Here is a 22,363-nt window from a genome sequence, read left to right as displayed (position 1 = left end):
ACGCCAGTCCATCACAAGGCACCCCAAGCAGGACTTGAACCCCAGACCCACCAGAGAGCAGGACCCAGTCAAGCCCGCTGAAATAAATTACAGAACTGTGGAACATCTTGCATCTCAAATGACTCATATAAAAGCTTCTAAAATACCGATTAAGTGAATCAACTATGAGACCGGTTTTTGAAAACGGATGGATGGATATTTAGTGTTTTCTTTCAACTGGATGGCAGATGGACTCTTTATAAGTCATGTAACAATGGTATATTGGTAAGCACTATAATTCCACAGTGATAAAGGGGACTAAGAAATACAGAGGATGGAGGAATCAATGATTTTCTAATGGCACAAAAATCCATGGAGCTTTTTGACTTACACTTAAAACATTTTCAACGTAGTTCTGCACATGCGGACAGAAATCACATAATGGTCTGTGCTTGGATCCTTGATCTGGTTAGTCTGCAAAAATAATGAGGAAGACATAAGCTTTTCCAAGGCTCCACAGCAACACTTCCACTGCACAATGGGTCTTTGTTTTACTGCATGCTAATGATGTGAAGCCTACACGGACAGTGCAAAGAGGCTTCAGATCTCACTGAATGCAATTCCCGCTAACCACATTCTCTCTCCTGCTTTCGTCAAAATGCTCATATACTGGTGAGTAACTGGGAAAGGGAACGCATTTCCAAAGGACAACACCAATTCTTTTGACAATGTACAGCTCAACTCGTGTCCATTCTAGCTCATTACCGTACGTGCCATAATTCCCTGTCATCAGACTGGTAATCTCACAGCTTTAGATTGCCTGGTCTTTTGTGGCTGCTTCTGAAGAAGTAGTCTAATTGCAAATTGGAAAAAAGTGCCCTCCCAGTGCCTTCGGAAAATGCTTTCCCCTGCCAGACAAGACAGAAAGAGTGAAAGCATTTGTTTAAGAAAATGCTGTGTGGTGGAAAAAAAAACACTCCACCTGAACAAATACTCCTCACCTTACAAACACAACCTGGACATTAAGTCTGCATTATAAGTATGCATTAGCTAGATGTGTAAATACAATGTGACTTTTACCACTAATTCACAGTAAACAAAATCTTGATCCTACACAAGATGCCACAATTCAATCACTTGTTAGGTTCTACAAAAACCACCATACTGTACAACAAATTTTTTTTTTTAAAAAAAAGATTTTTTTTATACTATTTTTGTCAACTTCAAACACCAGTACACACACACACACACACACACACTTTCTGAACCGCTTGTCCCATACGGGGTCACGGGGAACCGGAGCCTAGCTGGGAACTCAGGGCGTAGGGCCGGAGGGGGAGGGGACACACCCAGGACGGGACGCCAGTCCGCCGCAAGGCACCCCAAGCGGGACTCGAACCCCAGACCCACCGGAGAGGAGGACCCCGGTCCAACCCACCGCACCCCCTAACACCAGCACAATTAAAACTAATTTAAAATGACTGAAACAAAAAACACATAATCCCCCACAACAAACTAGACTGCTGATTGAAACATATCCAACATTGCTCAGTTTCTGACAACTTTCAGCTTTCTTTATCCACACACACAGTCTGAAACTGCCTGCTGCGAGCAGGGTCCTGGCAGCACAGGGTGCAAGGCTGGAGGGGGAGGGGACACACTCAGGACGGAACGCCAGTCCGTTGCAAGGCACCCCAAGCGGGACTCGAACCTCAGACCCACTAGAAAGCAGGATCCGGTCACACCCGCTGCGCCACCGCACCCCCCGCCTTTCTTTATCCACTCAAAATCTAAATCTTAATGATAATTAAGATTTATAATTAATAATTAATCCATCTGTTATCTGCTATTTTCCGGTAAGGTTCTGTAAAATGTAAACGCATAAATGTAAAAGTCTTGGATAAGATTTTGAAGACTTGTAAATATTATCATAAATTTAAAGATAAACTAAAATTTGTCTTAATTTTAAATGCCTGAAATAAAAAAACTGCTTTTTTTCCCCCCCACAAAATCCGAATCCGTCCTGATTGTTGTGCGATTCATCTCAAAAGCACATGCAACATTTCTCATCTTGTTATTGATCACCAACACTCAGGGTTAGCAGACACAAGCTATAAACACTGAAAGCGAGTTGAATCCAGTTCTCACACGAACACTGTTTGGGTGTTTTTCATTGCCATCTAACATCTGGGTGTAGAAACATACGCATATGGCATTCGCAGACACAAACTTTAGAAAATAAAATTAAAAACAAACAAGCAAACTTGAAAATGTACCAGTGTTCAAAGGTTTATAGCTTGAACACTCATAACGTGATGAATGAGTGTTTTGTGCTGTCTCATACAGCCTTTCAGCGAGCCCGTGGGAAGACACTGTGACCCTTAAGTTCTGCTTAATTCTTCCCTCTAACAACAAATTCTTTCCTGCTTCAGTGCAGTTTCATTGCATATGGTTTTAGTACAACCTCAATAGTAGTAATTCTTAGTCATTTACAGTAAAACCATCTGTGGTTCTCCATTTTTGCAATACTGTATATTTACATGTAAGTGCTACACATAACTACATTTACGTACTGTACGCGTACCAGTGTTGGGATTCTTGTACTAAGCAACACACACCGCCATCTCTAATTCTGTGGACTATTTTCAGCAAGTCTTAAGTTTAAAAAATAAATAACAGAAGTAAGTAGTTCAAACAAGTTGGCACACTAAATTAATGTCTTTCTTGCATGCTTTAATCATGTTTAGGATAAAGTGCGCTCATAGTCCTAAACACCAGCAGGGATCCTAGCGCTTCTATACAGTTTAAAGGCTGCACTTTAGTTAGCATATTTCGTTACTGTGCAGAACGCTGCTGCAATGTTTCCATGTGACGACCTTTAAAAAAAAAAAGAGATGCTTCAACTAGAAGGCAGTAGAAACCACAAGTTTTGCCTAGTCCTTATAATTATGCATTTCAAAGATTTAACCTCAGCATTCCCAAACACATATACATCATGCACTTTACTTTGCAATACTCAGATATCCTTCATTTAATTTACTGTACATATGAATAATCCAGTGCTCCTACTGTACTTATATGCTATTAGCCTGAAAATTGCTTTCGATTAAAGATTCTACTGCACAAATAAATGTCTACCTTCATCTAAGATCACAGTCTGTCTGGACATAGTAAATACCTGCCTTTTCCAGCCTTCTTTGAGATTTCAAATTTCCTACATTATTAGCTTATTATATTGCCTTGAGCAACAGAAACTGTGTCGACCACAGCTGCAAAGTTCATCTCCAACACAATCAACTGAGTCCATGTGAAAACAGCATATTACAATGCGGCGGGATTTCACAGCCTTTCAGTAGATGTTACAGGCTTCTGCAGCTAACCCCTGGTGTTTCTATGGATTCATGTGTCAGGTGCACTGTATTCCGACACCACTACTCTTTGAATTCTGGACCACATAGGTGGTTTAGGCTTGGATATGTTTCCTTTGCGTTGCACCAGAGCACCAACCTGTGGAAATTTCTGCTCTGCTTGCTTTGGGTACCTTTTTTGAAAATATGTAAGATGGATTAGGCCAAGTCAGTAAAACAAAGCCTTCTGTAAAAATACCTCCCTTTATTCTTATAAATCCAATGCATTTAACCCATTATTGATTTCAAATTAATGAAAATTTAGCAACTGTTTTCACCATGTGCCTTCGCTTTAGTGAATGCAAAAAGTAAACAACATACCGCAAATTTAAATGTCAAGCTTTGGTTCTCATGTTCTTTTATACACCTGCCTTGTAATGATCCTGTTTCCTGGTGCCTGTCATGAAACATGCCCAGGAATGAAATCACGCTACCAGGCAGCATCTGCATCCAGTGTTAATTGGACCGGTTAATGCACTGCGCTGCAGGCCTCTGTCCACTAGAGGAGTCCAATCCTCAGTGGAAGCGACAGGAGCACAAAGCCCTCAGCCTGAGGCTCCGCTCTGCACTTTCTGCCCCTATTTACTGTAGCAGAGCCCACTACGCCTCCCAACATGCAACCCTGGGGTCATGTGGTACATGACCTCTGTACCCTGGCGCGCACCTCTCTCCTGGAAGATGAAGTCACCTGAGCGAGAGGGGCGTGTCTGCAGCGTCAGTCCACAGGGTATCGAGCAGAGTATCACCACAAACGCCAAGACAGTCACTGATTAGGTTGTGCTGAGCATTCAAACAAAAGTGAGAGATCACACAAACACACAGTCAGTAGAAAGTGTGTGCATCAGTAGATGACATGGTGAGTCTACAGGTAAACACATTTGTGTGTGTGTGTGAAACCAAAGGTCTGAGTGGATGTGTGTTCATACAGTACATACGTATTATAATATACATTTGTGAATTCCATTGCAGGAACTATTAAATTACCACCCTTTCCTACCCTATATATATGTGTCTGTGCCTGTCCATATATCTAAGGAACAGGCAGCAATACGGAAAAGGAAAGAGCTGAGCACCTAATAATCTAGTAGACCGGTGGAGGCATTTGTTTGTACATATGGTGTAATGATTGGCTCAGCACCACTTACTATTCATACTATGATGCATTTTTATGGAAATTATGTAGGACGTGTGCATCTCTGCCCACATAAAAAAATGAGGAAAACAAACGAAAGTAAAACGCTCTTGCAGACAACAATACACAACTTTCTTTGCAAATAAGCCCATTCATCCATTGTTCTCACCAGGCAGGACTGGCACTGCTTCCTCTAACCTCATACGGAACGAACGGGCAGCGCAAGAGAGGAGAGGAGAGCAGAGCAGGCTGCTGCGCGTGCAGGTGGAAAAAGAAACGCGCTCCACACACACTGGCCGGCATCAATCCTCAAGTCATCTTTCCGAATGACACTGACAGCGCGTTCGTGTGAAAGCAGCCCGCTGTACGCACACCGACGCGGATGCGGAACGCTGACGGACCCACGAGAAATACGACTAGTCTAGTCTAATGAAATCGCGATTAACGACGCACTGCGATGTTACATTATTTATTATGTAAGTAAGGTGATGCGGGGTACATTCATTCATTGTATTCAATGAAAATTTACAAGTGACACGAAAGAAGGGACCCGATCGCCAACGCAACGACGTGCAAGTGCACGATGTGTCAAAACAACCCCCATGTCCGCGGTTATTTACCAGGCAGGCACTCACCATTCAATCCGACACGCATATGATAGAGGTTTCCACTAATGGTACTAATTCTCCAGGAAATGCATAATACATGAATACAAGTAACGGGAGAGTGCAAGATCAAGGTGTGGTGTTTTGCAGATGTCGCTCCTCCGCGTACCGTACTGTCCAAGCTGGGTGTGAATGGAGGCAGCCGAGCTCCGCTGTGCCTGGCCGCTGTGAGCCGCTGCCGGTCCGGCGTCTCTGCTCCCCTATTGTCTCCGCATCGCTCCCGGACGGACAGGCGAACGAGCGCCGAGACGTCGCCAAAGGTCCCGCCCACCGTAACCGCCGACCAATGGCTCGCGCGCCCAGGAGCGCGCTTCTGTCTCCGTACAGATTACCGAGAGCAGAGCACCCTCTCACGTGCGCGTAACATTTACAGCTTCCGCAAGAAGGGTAGCGACGCCAAGCCTTGTCAACACTACTGAAAACTCGATCTTTATTGCATCTGTAAAAATGCATTTTAAAAGAACGATTTGATAAGGTGTACTGTCGTTATTTGTTGCTTTGGTGGCGCGTTGATAATATCTACTCGATAATTAAATACAGCAGGTAGTCTTTACTTAACTGACGCATGATTATTTCTCTGAAGCAAAGCGATTTACACTGTCTGATATATTGTACCAGGCTACTTACAACGATCTCCCTATCACTTCAGCTAGATAGTTGATGCTGTATGTATTCAGAGTAAGTACCACAGCAGGAGGCGGGATTCCAAAGGGTGACTTTCAGGTTAGCAGAGTCCATGTGAGCTGCCATTGCCCTTAGCGGAGTGAAGGGCTGTCAGTCATTGAACAAGACCACCGCTTTGCCGAGATTGGAGGATCCAGCGAAATTTCCGCACAGGCACCATCAGTCATCATTTGTCCTGTGAAGCGGAGGGCAAACGGCATTCGTTTGTTCCCCAGATGCAGCCTGACAGCCAGGGCTGGTGTGTAAATCGAGCAGAAGACAAGTGATTCCTGACCCCACATGTAATCACCGTGAGCGCATTTTCCGCGCCGCATCCGAAGGCCTCCATGTTCAGCCTGAAGGGCACACTGTATACACACTCACATACCCTTTGTGGAACCGTTAGGGCTCATTTGTGATCGTTATTACAGCCGGGTTTCATCACACTCATCTTCGGCTCCTTGTTGAATGTGTGACCTGCAGCTGTTCCCCCTTCCTCTGTGTGTGTGTGTGTGTGTGTATGTGTGCACACGCACCCGTTGGTGTTCACAGTGACACTACTGGCGCTGTACACACTTACCACTGAGCCTTGCTCTTTCAAGCCATTTACTGTGGCCCACTTGAACACAGCGAATAATCTCGTTCAGCATGAAGTAAAATATTCACTAGTGCACATCCGCACCGTTTTCCTTCAGACACAGTGAGCAGCACAGTACTGCTTCAACACTACTGTTTATTCTGTCATACTTTGAACAGTAACTGAGAATATTATCATACTACTGTAATATTGAAAGGGACTGATTATTCATTTATTTCATACTTTAATCCAAGGCCACTTACAGTGATTTTCACATTTACAAAGCAGGGTATTCTTACTGTATAAATTGAGGGTAAGTACAACACTGAAGGATGGGAATTTGAACTGAAAACCTCTCCTCTGCAAGGTGACAGATCTAACCACTATACCACCTGCTTCTCAAGGTTCATTGATTACAAATAGTTAAGAGGTACACTACAGGTACACTTTAAGTACATTTAATAAAAATGAGAGAAAAGTTAAAATACTGTCAGATACAGCACTGCACGAGTCAAAGTATTTCAATAAAATACCTAAGGAAACGATGCATGGCACTGTGAGTAGCTACTGCGGAAGCCTCAAAAGCATAGGTATGGATCAGGTTCATGGAGTTTGGAGTTTGAATGCTCTCCTTGTGGTTGTAACTCAAAGAGATGAGTGGAAGAAGGAAATGGTAAACAACTTCTGCACCCTCACTTACCATGAAAACTATGAGTGTGGTCAGCATCACTTGAATTTGACTAGACAGCACTGACCCCATCTTAATTACAGCAATTTTATCATTTGCCATTACATAGCCCATACCTTTGTCGAATGTAACTTACAATGTTATCTGTACACTAAGCTATTTACTCATTTACACAACCGAGTAAACCTTACTGGAACAATCTGGGGTAAGTTTCTTCCTCAAGGGCACCACGAGTTCAAACCCAGGTGGCAAATGTAAACCCTACGCTGCCTATTGGCTATATATTGAAAAGTTAGCTCACCAAACATAACCCTATAAAACACCAGTGGTGAAGCAGGTGTGTTAGCAGTAACTGTCTGGAACCTTCCTCCACCTGGGGAAAGATAGAGTCCACAACTGATAAACACTGTGAAAGAACAGGGGATAGTCCAACTTCTGTTTTCTTCCACATGCATGCGTAGGCAAAGAGATTCTGCTTTATTTTTGTTGCTGATCTACATGGAGTGAATACTTCATTTCTATTGTTTACAGACATTCACACCAACATACTAATAGGCTTTTTGTCTGTCACAATATCAGTGTTTACTCCGTCAATTTTGTGTGCCATCATTTCACAGCATTTTGAATGAGCATGTCTTGAGTTGATGGGTCCTATACAACATTTTTTGTTCACTAGCTGACAAGAGCGGGGGATGGAGGGGCACAGAGATGCAAAACATGAGAGAAGATTCTTGCTACAAGGGAGTACACTGGTACAGCGGGTAGTGCTGGTGCCTCACAGCTCCTTGTCAGCAGGTTCACATCTGTGTGTATTTGAATCCAGTTCAGTTTGTGCAGTCTGCATTGTCTCTGGATTAATGAAAGTTTCTTCTGGGTGTTCTGGATCCCTCCCACAGCCGAAAAAGTGTTTTACTTAAAACCGGTGATTAAACCACCCCTTAGTGCCTTTAGGTTTGTAAGTGTGATTGCTCTGTAAAAGACTGGTATCCTGTCCAGGGCATACCTTGCTTTGTCTTTTATGTCTATAAACCACTATGACTGCACAATACTCAATCAGTTATTGATAATGGATACAAGGATTCCTCCTACTCCCATTTCATTGGACAGACAATCACATTATCCATCTGCTTCCACAGAAAAACAGTGGATAAGACAGTAGGAGATGCAGTGTGGTTAATGTCACAGATGTCTTACGTTTGGCAGCTCAAGTCTGAGGAGGGAACCTGCTGCTGCACCTGGTACTTTACCCATTCCAGTAAAATATCAAGCTCTATAAAATATAGTAAGTTGGTTAGATGATTGAGTTAGAAAAGCAATGCAACAGTAGCAACTAAATTTTGCTGATGAGCATTTATGCCAAAATAATTGCACAAGAATCCAGACCTGCTGAGATTGCTTCTGGCTGCTATTGCTCACAATCACTAGTGACCGCTAGCAGTTGATGCTATTGATCATATTGTGAGCAGCATTTTCAAAACTGTGCAAGGCTTGGGAACAATTACTTGAAGTCATTGTAATTATCTACTACTGATGCTACACACCAATCATTTTGAAAGCAGAGCTGTATACCAGGAACACTTGGCTCCCTGGTACATACATATACATTGCTCCAGGAGTGAGTGGCAGCGATCTTCTAGGTATCACCCCAGGTGTATCTACATTTGTTAAAAACACATTAAGATCCTTTATACTGAGTGTTTAACTGCATTGCACTGCTGTAAGTGCACAGAGTGCTTCCTGGGGAAAAAAATACCATAGCAACACCCAGACACTGATTTAGTCAAACCAGCATGACAGTTGTCCTTAGCTGAACATCTACTTTCTCAGTATTTTCTGTTTGATTCAATGCCCAAAAATGTGCTGGGTAAACGCTCTGCAGCCCATGACAACACTTCCAGCCTGGCCACTGATGTTTGTGTAACATCTGTGATCACTGAAATCGAATTCAGTCTGAACTGGGACTGTTATTGCTGTGGTTCCAAAGAAAAGGGCATTTCTTCATATAAATACACACACACACACACATTTTCAGAACCGCTTGTCCCATACGGGGTCACGGGGAACCGGAGCCTACCCGGTAACACAGGGCGTAAGGCCGAAAGGGGAGGGGGACACACCCAGGACGGGACGCCAGTCCGCCACAAGGCACCCCAAGCGGGACTCGAACCCCAGACCCACCAGAAAGCAGGACTGTGGTCCAACCCACTGCACCACCGCGCCCCCTTTCATATAAATAGTATAACATTAAATTAGTAGAAAATAATTTGTCTTAGAATGGAAAAAGTAACCCAATTAACCCAACAGCGGCAATAAGAAATATTTGTAGAAAGTAGTACATATATACATTCTGCTTTACAAAGTTTTATAATAAAAAAAAATGTTTATGAGGTACCAAATTCTTAGAATCTCCCACTGCAAATATATTCTGTGTCTGTGCATGGTGTGATGTAATTTTGCTACAGTTATTTTATTAGCTACAGTATTTAGTACACACTAAGATGTGTGGAGTTTGCATGTTCTCCCTGTGTCTGCGTGGGTTTCTTCCGGGTGCTCCGGTTTCCTCCCACAGTTCAAAGACATTCTGTTTAGGTTCCCCCATCATGTGTGAGTGACAGAGAATGTGTTCCACTGATGTATGGATGAGTGACCCATTGTAAGTAATGTATCTAGTAGTGTAAGTCATCTTGGTAAATAAGGTGTGTGGGCTGATAACACTAGACAGAGTTCATTGGAAGTCACTTTGGACAAAAGTGTTTGCTAAATAAATAAATGTAAATGTAAGATGACGAAAGGCTATTGTATTAGCTTGTGATAATGAATGTTTGTGTGATCATGAATTCACAGCAGACTGCTTTGCAACAAGGTTGTGTTTCCTACAGTTTACAATTTGCCTCATCAATCTTGTTTTTCAGTACAAGTTGAAAGACGTTAAGCAATGAAGCAGAGACCAATGTAAAACCTAATATTTACAGTTTTCAGATGAAAAACATACATGATGAAAACAACTCCTGCATATAGTACACAGAACAGGAACCTCAGGAGGACAGAAAAAATGGGTCAGATAGTTAAAAAGTATGAATATTCAGTAAGAATATTAACATGTAAGAGTATTACTTCCTTAGGTACTAAATATTGTGCTTGGTTACTAACCAAATATTGTTACCTTTTTGCTGAACAACTTAGTTTAATCTTTCTCACAGTGAGACTTATATTTACCCTAAATAAGGAATAATGCACCTCAGTATTGCTCTGTAAGACTGTAAAACTATTTTGGCTCTGAATGCTGAATGCTATTTCAATTACAAGCAATATTACGCTGGTTGAACTCTGTCTATGATTATTTCAGCTATGCGAGTTATCTGTGTTATCGGTGAAAAAGACTTTGTCACAGTTTGACGTCATGTTACATACAATGCTCATTTTATTCGTTATTATGAGCAAAGAGTGCAAACATAGAATTTGTTAAAATTTACTGTAAGTCTAGCCACTATGACCCCACACTTGGCCATTCCTTGAACTGGACTTGTCCTAGTGTGTCACATGGTTATCTTTATAGTGGTGCTTGTATTTCAATTAACTGTGGTCAGAAAGTTCATTTAGAAGAAACACAAGTGCACACACTGCTGCTCATGCCCAATTCCCAGACTAGACATGCTCTTGCATGTTTCAACTACATGTTTTCCAGAGAAAATTCTATCAAGTTACTAATGTATAACAAGGTTATTATGTAAAAATATACTTCAATACACTTCATGCTGGTAAGTTATCTTTTGCAAATAGTCATTCTTATCTGAACATAAAAAAAGTTATTTTAAAAAATGGCATCTGTTAAAACAGTATGTCATCCCTGTACCAAAATGTTACTGTTGCAACAGTACTTGCTTTGTCATACATGAAGTGTTAACCATGTGTTAACCACACTATACCTGTGTGATTAAGTGCCAAAAACATTTCAATAGGCTTTGGTAGATATTCATAGACAAATCAACTGAGAAAATTATTGCATATCTTGTTTCAGATTTTAATCCCATTTGCTTTCAAACATGCAGCACTTGGCTCAACTGCAGTATAACACAAGCTGTGGGCAATGGTGAATCTATTGTTCAACAAAACTGATATCCTTTTTCAAATTTAAATTGACAGAAATAATCATGACTTTCACATGCCAATCAAAATAACTCAAGACTTTTTAAGAGAAGATCTTTCTGAGGAAAAAAGGCAGAATGGACTACATTCCTTGAAAACATTCCTAAATATTCCAGTGTGCCTTAAAATGTCCCATTAAAATTTCTTTTAAATTACTGGAAACAATAATTCTATCAAGAACCTGGCTCTGTGTGTGTGTGCGTACTTCTTGGATTCTTCTAAATGCTACATTGGACAAGACTTCTAAATGCATATCAAATACAACTGGCATTTTATTTACTAAGGATGTATATAAAATAAACAAGTTTTATTAACCACACTATTTATGTAGATTGCTAAGCAATGCTACACAAAATGTTCAGGCTGTGATTTCAGGTTTTAGCTGCATTGTTCACTGATTGTCACTTGGAGTGGCACAGTAGTTGAACATTTTCCAGAGGGAGGGGGAGAGATTAAATTAACAAGAGTAACATGGCTGAGCACTGGACATATGTACCTAGTATATACCTATCCAGGGCCTGTGGGATACCAGTTACCAGAGATACCAGATTCCTGATGGATTTAGCAATGGCAAATGGTAGAATTCAATATTGAGGGAGCCTGATGGGCATAGATTTTTAGTAGTAAAAAGAACTATAAATAAGATGATCTGTATTACATATCACAGGAAGTATATTTATGACATTTCATAATTTTAAAGGATGATTTTAATTAGTTGTTTTTTACAGAACAAAACCCGAACAGTAATTTGAAAACAGTACAAAACTCATTTTGGTGTTTATACGTGGAATGCATAGTTATTAACTATTAACATAAAACACTGGTAAGGTAAACACAGTGCAGTGCTTTTCATTTTTCAGCTATAATGTAGAGAACAGAAATAATGATTCAGACCTTGCTCCATTACTGGGAACCTGCAGATTTTAGGTGTCATTCAAATATATACTGAACAGACTATTGGAAGCATAGTTTGCGGATGATGGGCTGCACACTTCCAACTCCTGGTCTTTATGCCCTGAGTTTGCAAGTCCTTCACAGGTTTTTGTGGGCTGCCTCAGCATTTCTGATGGATTTTCATGTAGTAGACCTTTTACCGTTAGACTTTCAAACAAAAATTAAGGAAGATGCACTGACATGGAATAATCTAAAATATTTTTACATGAAATCTATATAATGCAGCAACATAACCAAAATGCTATCCTATACATGACACTCAGATTTGGAGAGATACTCTACCTACCCATTAATCTCCACTAATATTTTCTTTTTTCTTATGTTTAATCTCTTACAATCCTTATTCCTCATGCAACTTCCATGCAACTATTTCTCACATTACATTTTCAGTGCCCCAACTATTCTTTTTTATTTAACTCACTCGTACGCACTTTAAAATCGGAATATCAATGGTAATACATAAAGAGTAAATTAATAAATGTAAATATAAGAGTGAAACTACAGTGGCTTGTCCAGGATTAAGGCAAAAATTATGTGTACAAAGATAGTTTTTGATGACAATATCATAGGATGTTTCGGTCATGATTGCACATCCATCCTCGTATGTCATTTTGAAGTATGAGACAGCGTGTTTAAATAAAGAAATCCATGCTGGCAGAAAACAAGTGGCTTGGGCTCAAACTGTCCTTAATCTCCACTGTGGCAATGACACTCAGAACTATACTAATTATATCTGTTGTACCTGAAGTGGACTCATCTGCCTCTCATTGCCTCTGCCACAGTCACAAACAGCCACTTCTCTCCAACACTTCAAGATTAAGCGAGTGGAATACTTAATTTCTGTCCCTAGTTCTACATACATAGGGCAGCAGGTAGTGTAAAACAATCATCATGTCAGAAGACGAACTTAAAATGGCATTTACCCAACATGTTACAAAACAAAACAAAAAACCCAGACATGTCTCTTTACCTTACTGACAGCGAGTTAATTAAAATGCCTGATTACATTCTGTTACGCTGGACCAGTGTGTGACGAGAGCTACACTTAGCTGCGTTACGCCACACTAACTGTTCACACAGGCGGTGTGTGTGTGTGTCATGACTCAGCCTCCGGACCCCGCTGCAGCCCCCGCCGTCGCTGCACGTTCGGACGATTGACGGCTGACGTGAGTGACGCACGGAGCCGGCGGCGCTCGAGCGCGTCTCAGTCTGCGGAACGTTGCGTGAGGCGGCGCGCACGAGCCACCACCGTTATTACATGCAATATTTTATGTGGCGCCTGCCCTGCGCACGTTAACATACACACGATAAATGTTGTGAATCAGTGACTATGTTTGGCCAGTCGAGTATGACTACTGCTACCGAAAGGAATGAAAACCTGTTGGGCGGCAGTTCAGTGAAGCTCGCGTTACTTAACGGCCGTTGCATTCGAGCATCCTCCGCTCCGGGACGGGAACGTGAGGCAACTTTTAATTGCTCCCGGGACGACGTCCAGTACAACACGTTTTCAAAACGACTGGCTAAACGATTAAATACTCACAATGACTGTGCTCAGATGCTTCCAAAGCAGTTCATGGTGATGCGCTTCGTGTGTTTCTGCGGTTCAAGTGGCGTTCTGAAGCCGAAGCCCTCGCTGTCCTTCGAACGGCTCGCAGACGCAGTGCGTGCGTCACTGCAGCGCGTTCGTATTCTGCTACTAAGGGCGCGCGGCTCCGCCGCTTCCCGGGACACGTCGCGAACAGCGCGGTGTGCGGCGGCACGCGCAGTCCTCGGTCCTCGGCTCGCGCTTCACATGATTGAAACCGGGAACACGTTCATCCCTCACGTTTTTTCACTCTTGTCACAATACAATGGTCGATGTGAACAACTGAAAAACGAATCAACAGCCACTCATTTTGTGCATTATCAAATATTTAATGAAGAGTCATGACAACAATACAATACATCACCGTGGGAAGAGATTTTGTAATGACGGTGAGACTGCTATTAGGATTTCATTTGTTCATAAGCATCTTCCATATATATATGTATTAAAAAAACTGGCCTAAAATACTTCTGCATTTTCTTATGGTCTTTAGTTGTTCACTGTGCATTAGACACTACATGAAGTAAAATACCTTTAGCTACAACTCTAACAAGGTAAAATCAAACATTCTTCTTATATAAAACAAGTACACTGAAAAACAGGAAATAAAAAATATGAAAGAAAACATTTGGTCCTGCAGTAATTCACTGACAATTTTGAAAAGAACATGTCTACTTAACAATTTCATAACTTCTGAGAGAACCTTTAGAAGTTTGTTTTAAAAAGCTTTCACTTAAACTCCGAATTGTAAAAACAATGCTATGGCGCAATACACTAAACATTTCTACACAAAGAGATAGAGCTCCAGCTCTTTGGAATGCAGATGTTGAGCCAGGTTTTTTATGCGACAAAGACGGACTCTCTCGCAGTTGCCAGCATTATAGACTCGATATATGTGGTACTTCTCCTTTTCCCTCAGGGCCAGGTCCAGCTCGTTCGCGGAAAGATGAATGAAATGCTTCTCCGACCTGATGGTGGACTTGACTTCAACAAAGACCTCGTATTCACCAGCCTCCTCTGTGGCGAATATGACCTTAAAGTCGAATGGTTGCCCACCCTCACCATCACAGTTGTACCAAACAATGTCCCTGGGGGCATCAGGGCCCCCAGTGTCTTTCCAGTGCATGAGGAAGGCGTTGACCAACTGCTCGCCCCACTGCCCGATCTGCACAGTGTCCCCATTGTCCTCGGTGAAAACCACAGTGTTGGGCCGCAAGCAGTCCAACACCAGGTCTTCCATAACGGCATGTGGAGGCAATTCCTTTGACCAGACTGGGCTGTCCAGTGCCATAGGAGCACGCTGAACACTTCCATTCCCCTGGAATGGCCTGGAGAATTGTCTTTGCTCTGCTTGTGACACACCTTTGGACACATTTCTGGGAATAGAGGACAACAGTTAGATGGGAATATTCAGTAAATGCACATATCTGTAGTGTGAGGCTATTCCATGAGGCTAGGTTGTAATGGCAACCCTACAAAAACACTTTAGACTTTTCATTTGTAAATTTCTGAAATACAGAAATGAGAGCAGCACGCAAGATGACTTGGCTTAAGGACTGTTAGAATTTCTTACTCGGAAGAGTGAGGTGTCTCCGTGTCTGGAGCAGCAGTGTCCTGGGTGGGTTTGTTGGACTCAGGGTTTTCCACTTTGGGCTTTGTGTCCACATTGCATCTTGTACTGTCTTCCTCTGACTGACTGTTAGCGGACTGGCCCATTTTTACTCCAGACTCATGACTTTTGTCTAAGGAAAAAGAAAAAACAATGACAAATTCTTCTTTTATACATATTATTCCTGAAGATGCATGTTTTTACAGAAATTAAGGAAATCAATGAATTGCTCAAATTAAAGTCGTTTCAAAAAAAGTAAAACAGTTGGCTCACAGCACCCACGCTGTGCATTTCGATATCATCTTGAATCTAGTTCAAATTGCTCACAGTGTGTATGTGTAACTTAGTTTATTACATTGCTCCACTGTATAGATGGGTGAATGATTGTAGGGAGTTTAATGTATCTAACTTTGTCAGTCACCTTAGATAAAGGTATTAGCTAAATACTAGCCAATCAATGTATTTAGTTTTGGAGAAAAGCACCTGCTGGATGAATACATGTAAGCATTATGTTAAAATACAGTTGTTTGGATTAACCTTAATTTAAAAATGCTGTCTTTTTAGAAGTGCACCTGGCCATACCTGCAGAGTGTGGGGTGTCCAATTTAAACATCTGGTGTTGCTGACTTTGCTCTCTTTGTAAAGGAGGTTCATCTCTGTGGTCTCGGTTTCTGTGGCCCAGTGAGCCATCTCCATCCGTAGAGGGTGGCGGGCCTGGTGGGGGCCACATCTTCATCACCGCCTCTATCACTGGCCCTGTGTCTAGAGGCACACACATACCAACAGGTTTATCAACTCCATACTCCCCCTTTATGCTTTTTATTCAACCCATTTGAACTTCACTATCTGAAGTACAGCTGCTATAATGTTCTGAATCTCTGAATTGCATTATTTAATCTGAAAACTGTCAAATGTCAACCTAGAAGTAATTTCAGCAATGTTGTTTTAACGTTTAATAAATATTCCCCCTACATATCAGCAACACGAGTCAGAAACTCCTTAATAGTACTGAAAACGTGCTCAAGTGGAAAACATATGGTTGAAGTCTGAGGATGTAACTGGGTACATTAAATGCACTGTACATATCAATATTCAGATAAACCTAAAATGTCAGATATATCACATTCACGCAGTAACATGCATTTAAATTATTTTTAGTATACAAAAGTAATTATTAGTTGGAAACAATCCGAGTGTTAGCCGTTGTAAGGTTAGTTACATAATTATGGTAGCTAAGTAACAATTTCCTAGCTAGCTGTACACCTCTACACTAGAAATGTTGTGTGACCATTGCCTAGCAACAAATGCACATTTAAAAGAAAATCACGGTTATTTTATAATCTCCTGAATTCATGTAGCTTGTGATGACTGAAAGAGTTTATAAAGAATCAGATACTGAAGGATTAGTACTAACCTGGATACAGCTCATCAGGCAAAATACTTAATAATCAACAAAACATAGCCCCAAGGGTCTTCCTGCTTTAAGAAATTAATTTTATTAAGTGGTTTTAATATTGTCATCCGTGCTTACGTTACAAAAAGGTGTACGAGGAAAAATGACAACACAAAGAATTACATTTGACTATTTATTTTGCCTCCCCCTCCGGCCTTACGCCCTGTGTTGCCGGGTAGGCTCCGGTTCCCCGCGACCCTGTATGGGACAAGCGGTTCTGACAATGTGTGTGTGTGTGTTTATTTTGCACACACTTTTCTCTAGAGCAAAGTACAGAATAAACAAAAGTGCATTTTGTTTTGGTAGGCAATTACCAGTTCTCAGTTTTGGCTCCAATGTGGAGTCTCTATTCTATAGGCAGTTACTCGCGTAATTTGCGCATACAAGAACGGTGGTATTGGGCAAACTGTGTTTTCATGACTGTGTGTCTGTGGTTTAATATTAACTTTTGTTTACAGAGCAGTTTGTCAGTTTGGAGAAAAGCGTCAGATAAACACACACAGTCTGAAACTGCTCGTCCCAAGCGGGGCATGGTGAACCAGAGCCCAACCCGGCAACAGAGGGTGCAAGGCTGGAGGGGGAGGGGACACACCCAGGACGGGACGCCAGTCCATCGCAAGGCACCCCAAGCATGACTCAAACCCCAGACCCGCCAGAGAGCGGGACCCGGCCAAGCCCGCCGCACCACTGCGCCCTCCGGTCAGATAAATGAATATAAATTAACAAATGAAAGAGTCTATCAGTCTGAAGTCTTACTTTAAATACACAATGCCATCACCACCAAAACAGGGAAATTATCTTTGAATTTAGCCTTGCAGCAGTCATGAACTGCTTCATACTAAGAAGACCGAAATAATTCATTAGAAAATCTTTTGCTAGTTTCACCAGGAATGAGTTTCAGTTCCTTGTGCCTATCCCTGATGTAAAATCCTGTGACGTTACCTGAGCGTGATCCTGGGTTGTTGTAAAGGGAAGCTCTAGGAGGCCAACACTGAAGGGTGCTCTCTCCATTTTCTTGCCCAGCTTTACGTTCCTCCTCCACAACACTGGGTACGCGGCTGAACTTGGGGTCATTAAACACTTTTTGGGGGACAAGCACCAGGAAATAACAGTATCATTATTATTGTTGCAAGTCTGAATGGAGTGCATTGAATTACAGGCTGGAGAGTATACGATTATGCTAGTATTTTGCATATTAGCCAAAAGTGGAATTACACAGAGTTTAAATTGAGGATCTTTCAATCAGGAAAGCCTTGTTCATAAGCATTACATATAATTTCTTCCTGTATTAAACTACCTGGTAGTTCAGGTTTAATCTCCATGGGTTCTGGAACCTCCCATTTCTCCTCCTCAGCAGGCAGCTCTTTAATGTCCTCTCTGTTCAGAAATCTCTTCAAGGAAGCAGCATCCTGTTTACAAAGCACAAGACCTTCCATGGAACTGTTATGGCAATTTCTCGATAAAGGCTCCTTGTTTTTCCCTTTAGCCAAAATGTACCATGTTTCATTTAGAAACAGTCTCTGCAGTCGAGTGACAGCCCGTATCACTGAACTGCAATGATACTTTTATAAAATAAATGTAATTTCTATGTATAATCTCTGATTTACCCGCTACGTGCAGCCAAATTAATTCAACTACGAGAGGCGAGCAACACACTATGGGATGTAAGACACACAACAAATACTTCAGGGCCACTTTGAAAACAAATACTCTAACAATGAGGTGTAATAAAAAGCAAATCTTCTCAAGTTAAAGGACATTTCATTTAATTACAGTGCCACTGGCCTCATTTCCATTCTCTGTTTGAATGCACTGCTTGATCAATTCCTTTGAAAATAAAATAATGAGGTCCCAAGGTTCCTCTCCGAAAGCAAGCAAAGTGGCACAGGAGCAACAGCAGGAGCTGCACGCTTGTGCTTCCCATAAACACTCTTGTGCACCACCACTCCGCCAGCTGCTCGTAGCGGCAACCATCCGTTCAGCATTCAAGTGTGCAGCTCACTGCTCTCCCTTTCACAGGTAAGGAAGACTTTGAAAATCACCAAGATCACTCTGCTGTTCGCTCTCAGCTCCACAGAATCAAAAAAAGCTTTAGTGAAATTGATTATAAGAGATACAGTATAATTCCTATATATACAATATACATTTATTTTACATGCAGACCCCGATGCAGTGGGTAGCGCCAGTGCCTCACAGCTCTTGGGCTGTGCATTCGGATGTGGGCTTGAATCTGGCTCAGGTTCAGTGGAGTCTGCGTGTTCTCCTCGCGTTTGTGTGGGTTTCCTTCCACAGTCCAAAGACGTGTTTCAGGTGAATTGGTCACTGCAGTGTGTGACTGTGTGTCAGTGTGTGGGCCACCTTGCTTCGTTACGTGGACTTGTAAATACTCATAAGCAGCTTAGTACTACAGGGTGCTTAGCGTTCTAAATCATCTTGAAAAAAGGCACCAGTAAAACACAAATAATTAACAACAACCTCAAAGTCAAGTGAATAACAATAAATGATGCAGAATCTCTTTGGTCCAAGGAAGACAGACTGTAAAGAGTAAACAAACATGTTTTTTGTAATATGAAGTCATGGCTGTGCACAGGGCTACATGCAGTAAGTGCAGTTGTCTTTTCCTACCTACGTTAGCAAATGAGGAATTACACGATGGGTTAAAATACAGCATTCGTCAAATATGATTCATTTCAGCTGTACTTCTTTGATGCATCCTGATTTCCACCGTTTCATGACTAATAAACCCATTCAGAGTTTCACCATGTTCACACATGTAATACAGCCTTACAGGTCAGATTCAATCTCAGTCTGAAATACCCCATAAATATAAATGTCGAATATATTAAATGTTAAAAATATTGCTTCAGTATAGAGGGAACTGAAAAAGCTGACATGTTACATCATTCCCATCAAAGCGGTAATAAGTTCCAAGTTGAAACACCCAGTGAGATGGCACACTAATATGAAATTCCAGTCTTATCGGAGAAGTGGGTTCTGTGTAAGACCTGCCCTCAGTTCAGAGCTTGTAGTGGACTGAATCTCAGAGGACCGCTGCACAGAGCAGACCACCACGTGCAAACACCACGATATGATGTGGACAGAACAAACAGAAGTTAAGCAAGAGAGCTGCTCAGAATGTACAGATTGCTCAAGTACTTTTTTCCACTCAAGTACTGCCAAGGTGATAAATACAGTGGATCAAATAAAACAACTTTTTCCCATGTTATCGACTTATTTTGCTATTCAAAGGGTTTTTTTTTTTTTTTTTTTTTTTAAAGAAAATAAAAGATGGACTCTGTTCCAAAGGTGTGACAAAGGTGAACACTCACATCCAGACAGGAGATGAGGCTACGCAGGAAGCGCTCCAGGTCTTTAGAAGCAGTGTTGTTGGTGCTGAAGAGCTTTTCCAGCTCCCTGTAAGCAAGGGCAGTGGTGTCAGACAGGGCACAGCGTTTGCACTACTTCCTAACACTGTCAACAGACATCATTTCACAAACTTGTACAAGAGATCAAGGACTAATCGACGACAATATGAAGAACAGAATTACATTGTAGGCACCTAAAAGGATCTGAAAAGTATCTTCAAAATCAAGGGTAGCACATGTAGTTTACATGATGCTCCCGAACATTAAACTTTCTTCTTGTTAAATGTGCATAATTGTAACTCATCATTTCCAAATTTCCATTAGATATCGGAAAAAAAGGCAAAGTAAGAAACACTCCCAAAGAATTCTGAGGTGTGAATGTAATTCTTTCACAGCTATGCAATTCTACGTAAATCTACGCTGCACCATACATACGAGATGGAATTTCCTTGTTTTGTTTCCTAATGTTTTATTGATACGCTTCTCTCAATGCACTCTCAAATCACGTATACCATAAGCCTGACAGCGTGATGAAAGCCTTCCTGGTCTTTGTTTCCATTTGTTATTCAAATTACATCTTCTTTCTAGCTACTGCACTTAAAACGAAGGATTAATCAGTTACAGCCCCTACCGTCGCTAAAATATGAAAATCTAACACTACATTGAGCATTAAAATATTTGATTGTACAACAATGCTCAGGCCTGATGATAAAAACTAGTGGGGAAAAAAAGGTTCATTTAACAGTGTCAATTTCTGACACTTAAAGCAACAGTTGACACTTAAATGGATGCTGAACTTGTTGGCTTGGAATGATGCTCTGACTGCAGTTCACCACTAAGGCTCTGTTGTCTTGACACCTACAACCTGAATGCTTGCGACTGTATGTGACAGGCACCATTCTGTCAAGGTGCTAGTGACAAGGCTGGTCAGGATATCTTGCCTGGCCTTGCAGTTTTCACCCCTAGCCTTTACACCCTTTCCAAAGGTAAAAACATGTCGAGAGGCTATGATTCTGGTAGGGCACAGTGCGCTAAATCTGTATTTGCATGTGACTGATAAATTCACCTAGATTCTATGGAAGCATGAAGAATGATAATTATCATATTAAAAGAAAGGCCCCAAGGGGAATGTACCCACACATAATGCAGCTCAAACCAAGAAACACTATTATAATCTTTGTTTTCTATTTTCTATTGACTAATCTGTGCTTTGAAAATGTTAGTCATCTGGGAACTAAGCTTGAGTAAAAAAGGAAAATCATAGTTTACAGTGATAGTGGGATCAAAAATTATATACAAAGGATTTGTAAGTGATCAGAAGAGTCAAATACCCATCTTTTCAGAAATGATAAAATATTTAAAAAGTTTTAAATTGTGATTATGACAGAATAAAGTACAATCGAGCTACTCCTTGCAACCCACTGAAGAGGTTGCCACTTTAGCAAAACCCTGAGAGGACGTATTGTACCGTCCTACCTGCAGACCTCGAGTTTATCTGACAGGTGGTCCTTCTGGATGTACAGCTCCCGCCGATCTTTCAGAAGACAGAAGACATCTTCTTTTTCAAAAACGGGATCCTGGTCCGGCAGGTTGAGCTGGTATTGGATGTAGAGTTTTCCAACCTGTTTGGATAAAGGGAAGAAAAAGAAAGAAAAACACGCTGGGGTTTTCATAAATAAATGCTTCCATATTATTAAAAACACTTTATTATTAACCATTATTTAGACGACATCTGTGTCCAAGGCTAAGTACAATGTGGGCTTTGTATACTACGCTACCAACAGTGATTTATTCATTTATACAGCGGCGTATTCTTACTGTATGAATTCAAAATTCACCTAACGGTAGGTGTGGGCATCTTGTACCCTCCGCAAGAAAACTTCCCGTTGTCCCCAGACACACATTACTGCACACATTTTCAATCAACTCTCCCTCTGTCAGCTAGAACGCTGCTACCAACTTTCATGCATGCAAGCGTCCTCTGGAAGGGATGACGCAGGGAACTGTGTGCTGTGTCCACACGGGCTCTTTTATGCACCGGCTGCTGTCACACCCTGATCTCGCGGCTCCAATCTCGGGGCCACAGCGTTTCCACATTTGTACAAGTTCAACCAATTTGAAAGTCAAACTGGGTACATCG

General features: G+C 41.5%; 2 protein-coding genes across 6 annotated transcripts in view; both read right to left on the bottom strand.

The window, feature by feature from the left end:
• bsk146 (brain specific kinase 146) overlaps nucleotides 1-13,902 on the bottom strand; it is a 31,009-nt gene extending 17,107 nt beyond the window's left edge. The window contains exon 1 of one of the 3 annotated variants that reach the window (XM_018761774.2): nucleotides 13,752-13,902. The gene's annotated coding sequence lies outside the window, so the exon portion shown is untranslated. The other 2 variants (XM_018761775.2, XM_018761777.2) reach the window with 2 other exon arrangements.
• A 186-nt stretch (nucleotides 13,903-14,088) lies between these two features.
• The window catches only part of LOC108939853 (uncharacterized), a 44,990-nt gene continuing 36,715 nt past the window's right edge, over nucleotides 14,089-22,363 (bottom strand). For all 3 annotated transcript variants that reach the window (XM_029246586.1, XM_029246588.1, XM_029246587.1), the window contains exons 41-47: nucleotides 21,700-21,845; nucleotides 20,188-20,272; nucleotides 18,156-18,267; nucleotides 17,801-17,938; nucleotides 15,988-16,167; nucleotides 15,370-15,538; nucleotides 14,089-15,172 (exon numbers count right to left, since the gene is read on the bottom strand). In XM_029246586.1, the coding sequence (XP_029102419.1) occupies nucleotides 14,581-15,172; nucleotides 15,370-15,538; nucleotides 15,988-16,167; nucleotides 17,801-17,938; nucleotides 18,156-18,267; nucleotides 20,188-20,272; nucleotides 21,700-21,845 (1,422 nt within the window). In that variant the 3' untranslated portion in view covers nucleotides 14,089-14,580. The remainder of the gene's footprint in view (nucleotides 15,173-15,369; nucleotides 15,539-15,987; nucleotides 16,168-17,800; nucleotides 17,939-18,155; nucleotides 18,268-20,187; nucleotides 20,273-21,699; nucleotides 21,846-22,363) is intronic.

This window comes from Scleropages formosus, chromosome 20 (assembly GCF_900964775.1).
Source record: "Scleropages formosus chromosome 20, fSclFor1.1, whole genome shotgun sequence".
NCBI lineage: Eukaryota > Metazoa > Chordata > Actinopteri > Osteoglossiformes > Osteoglossidae > Scleropages > Scleropages formosus.
This window is presented reverse-complemented; position numbering and strand designations above follow the sequence as displayed.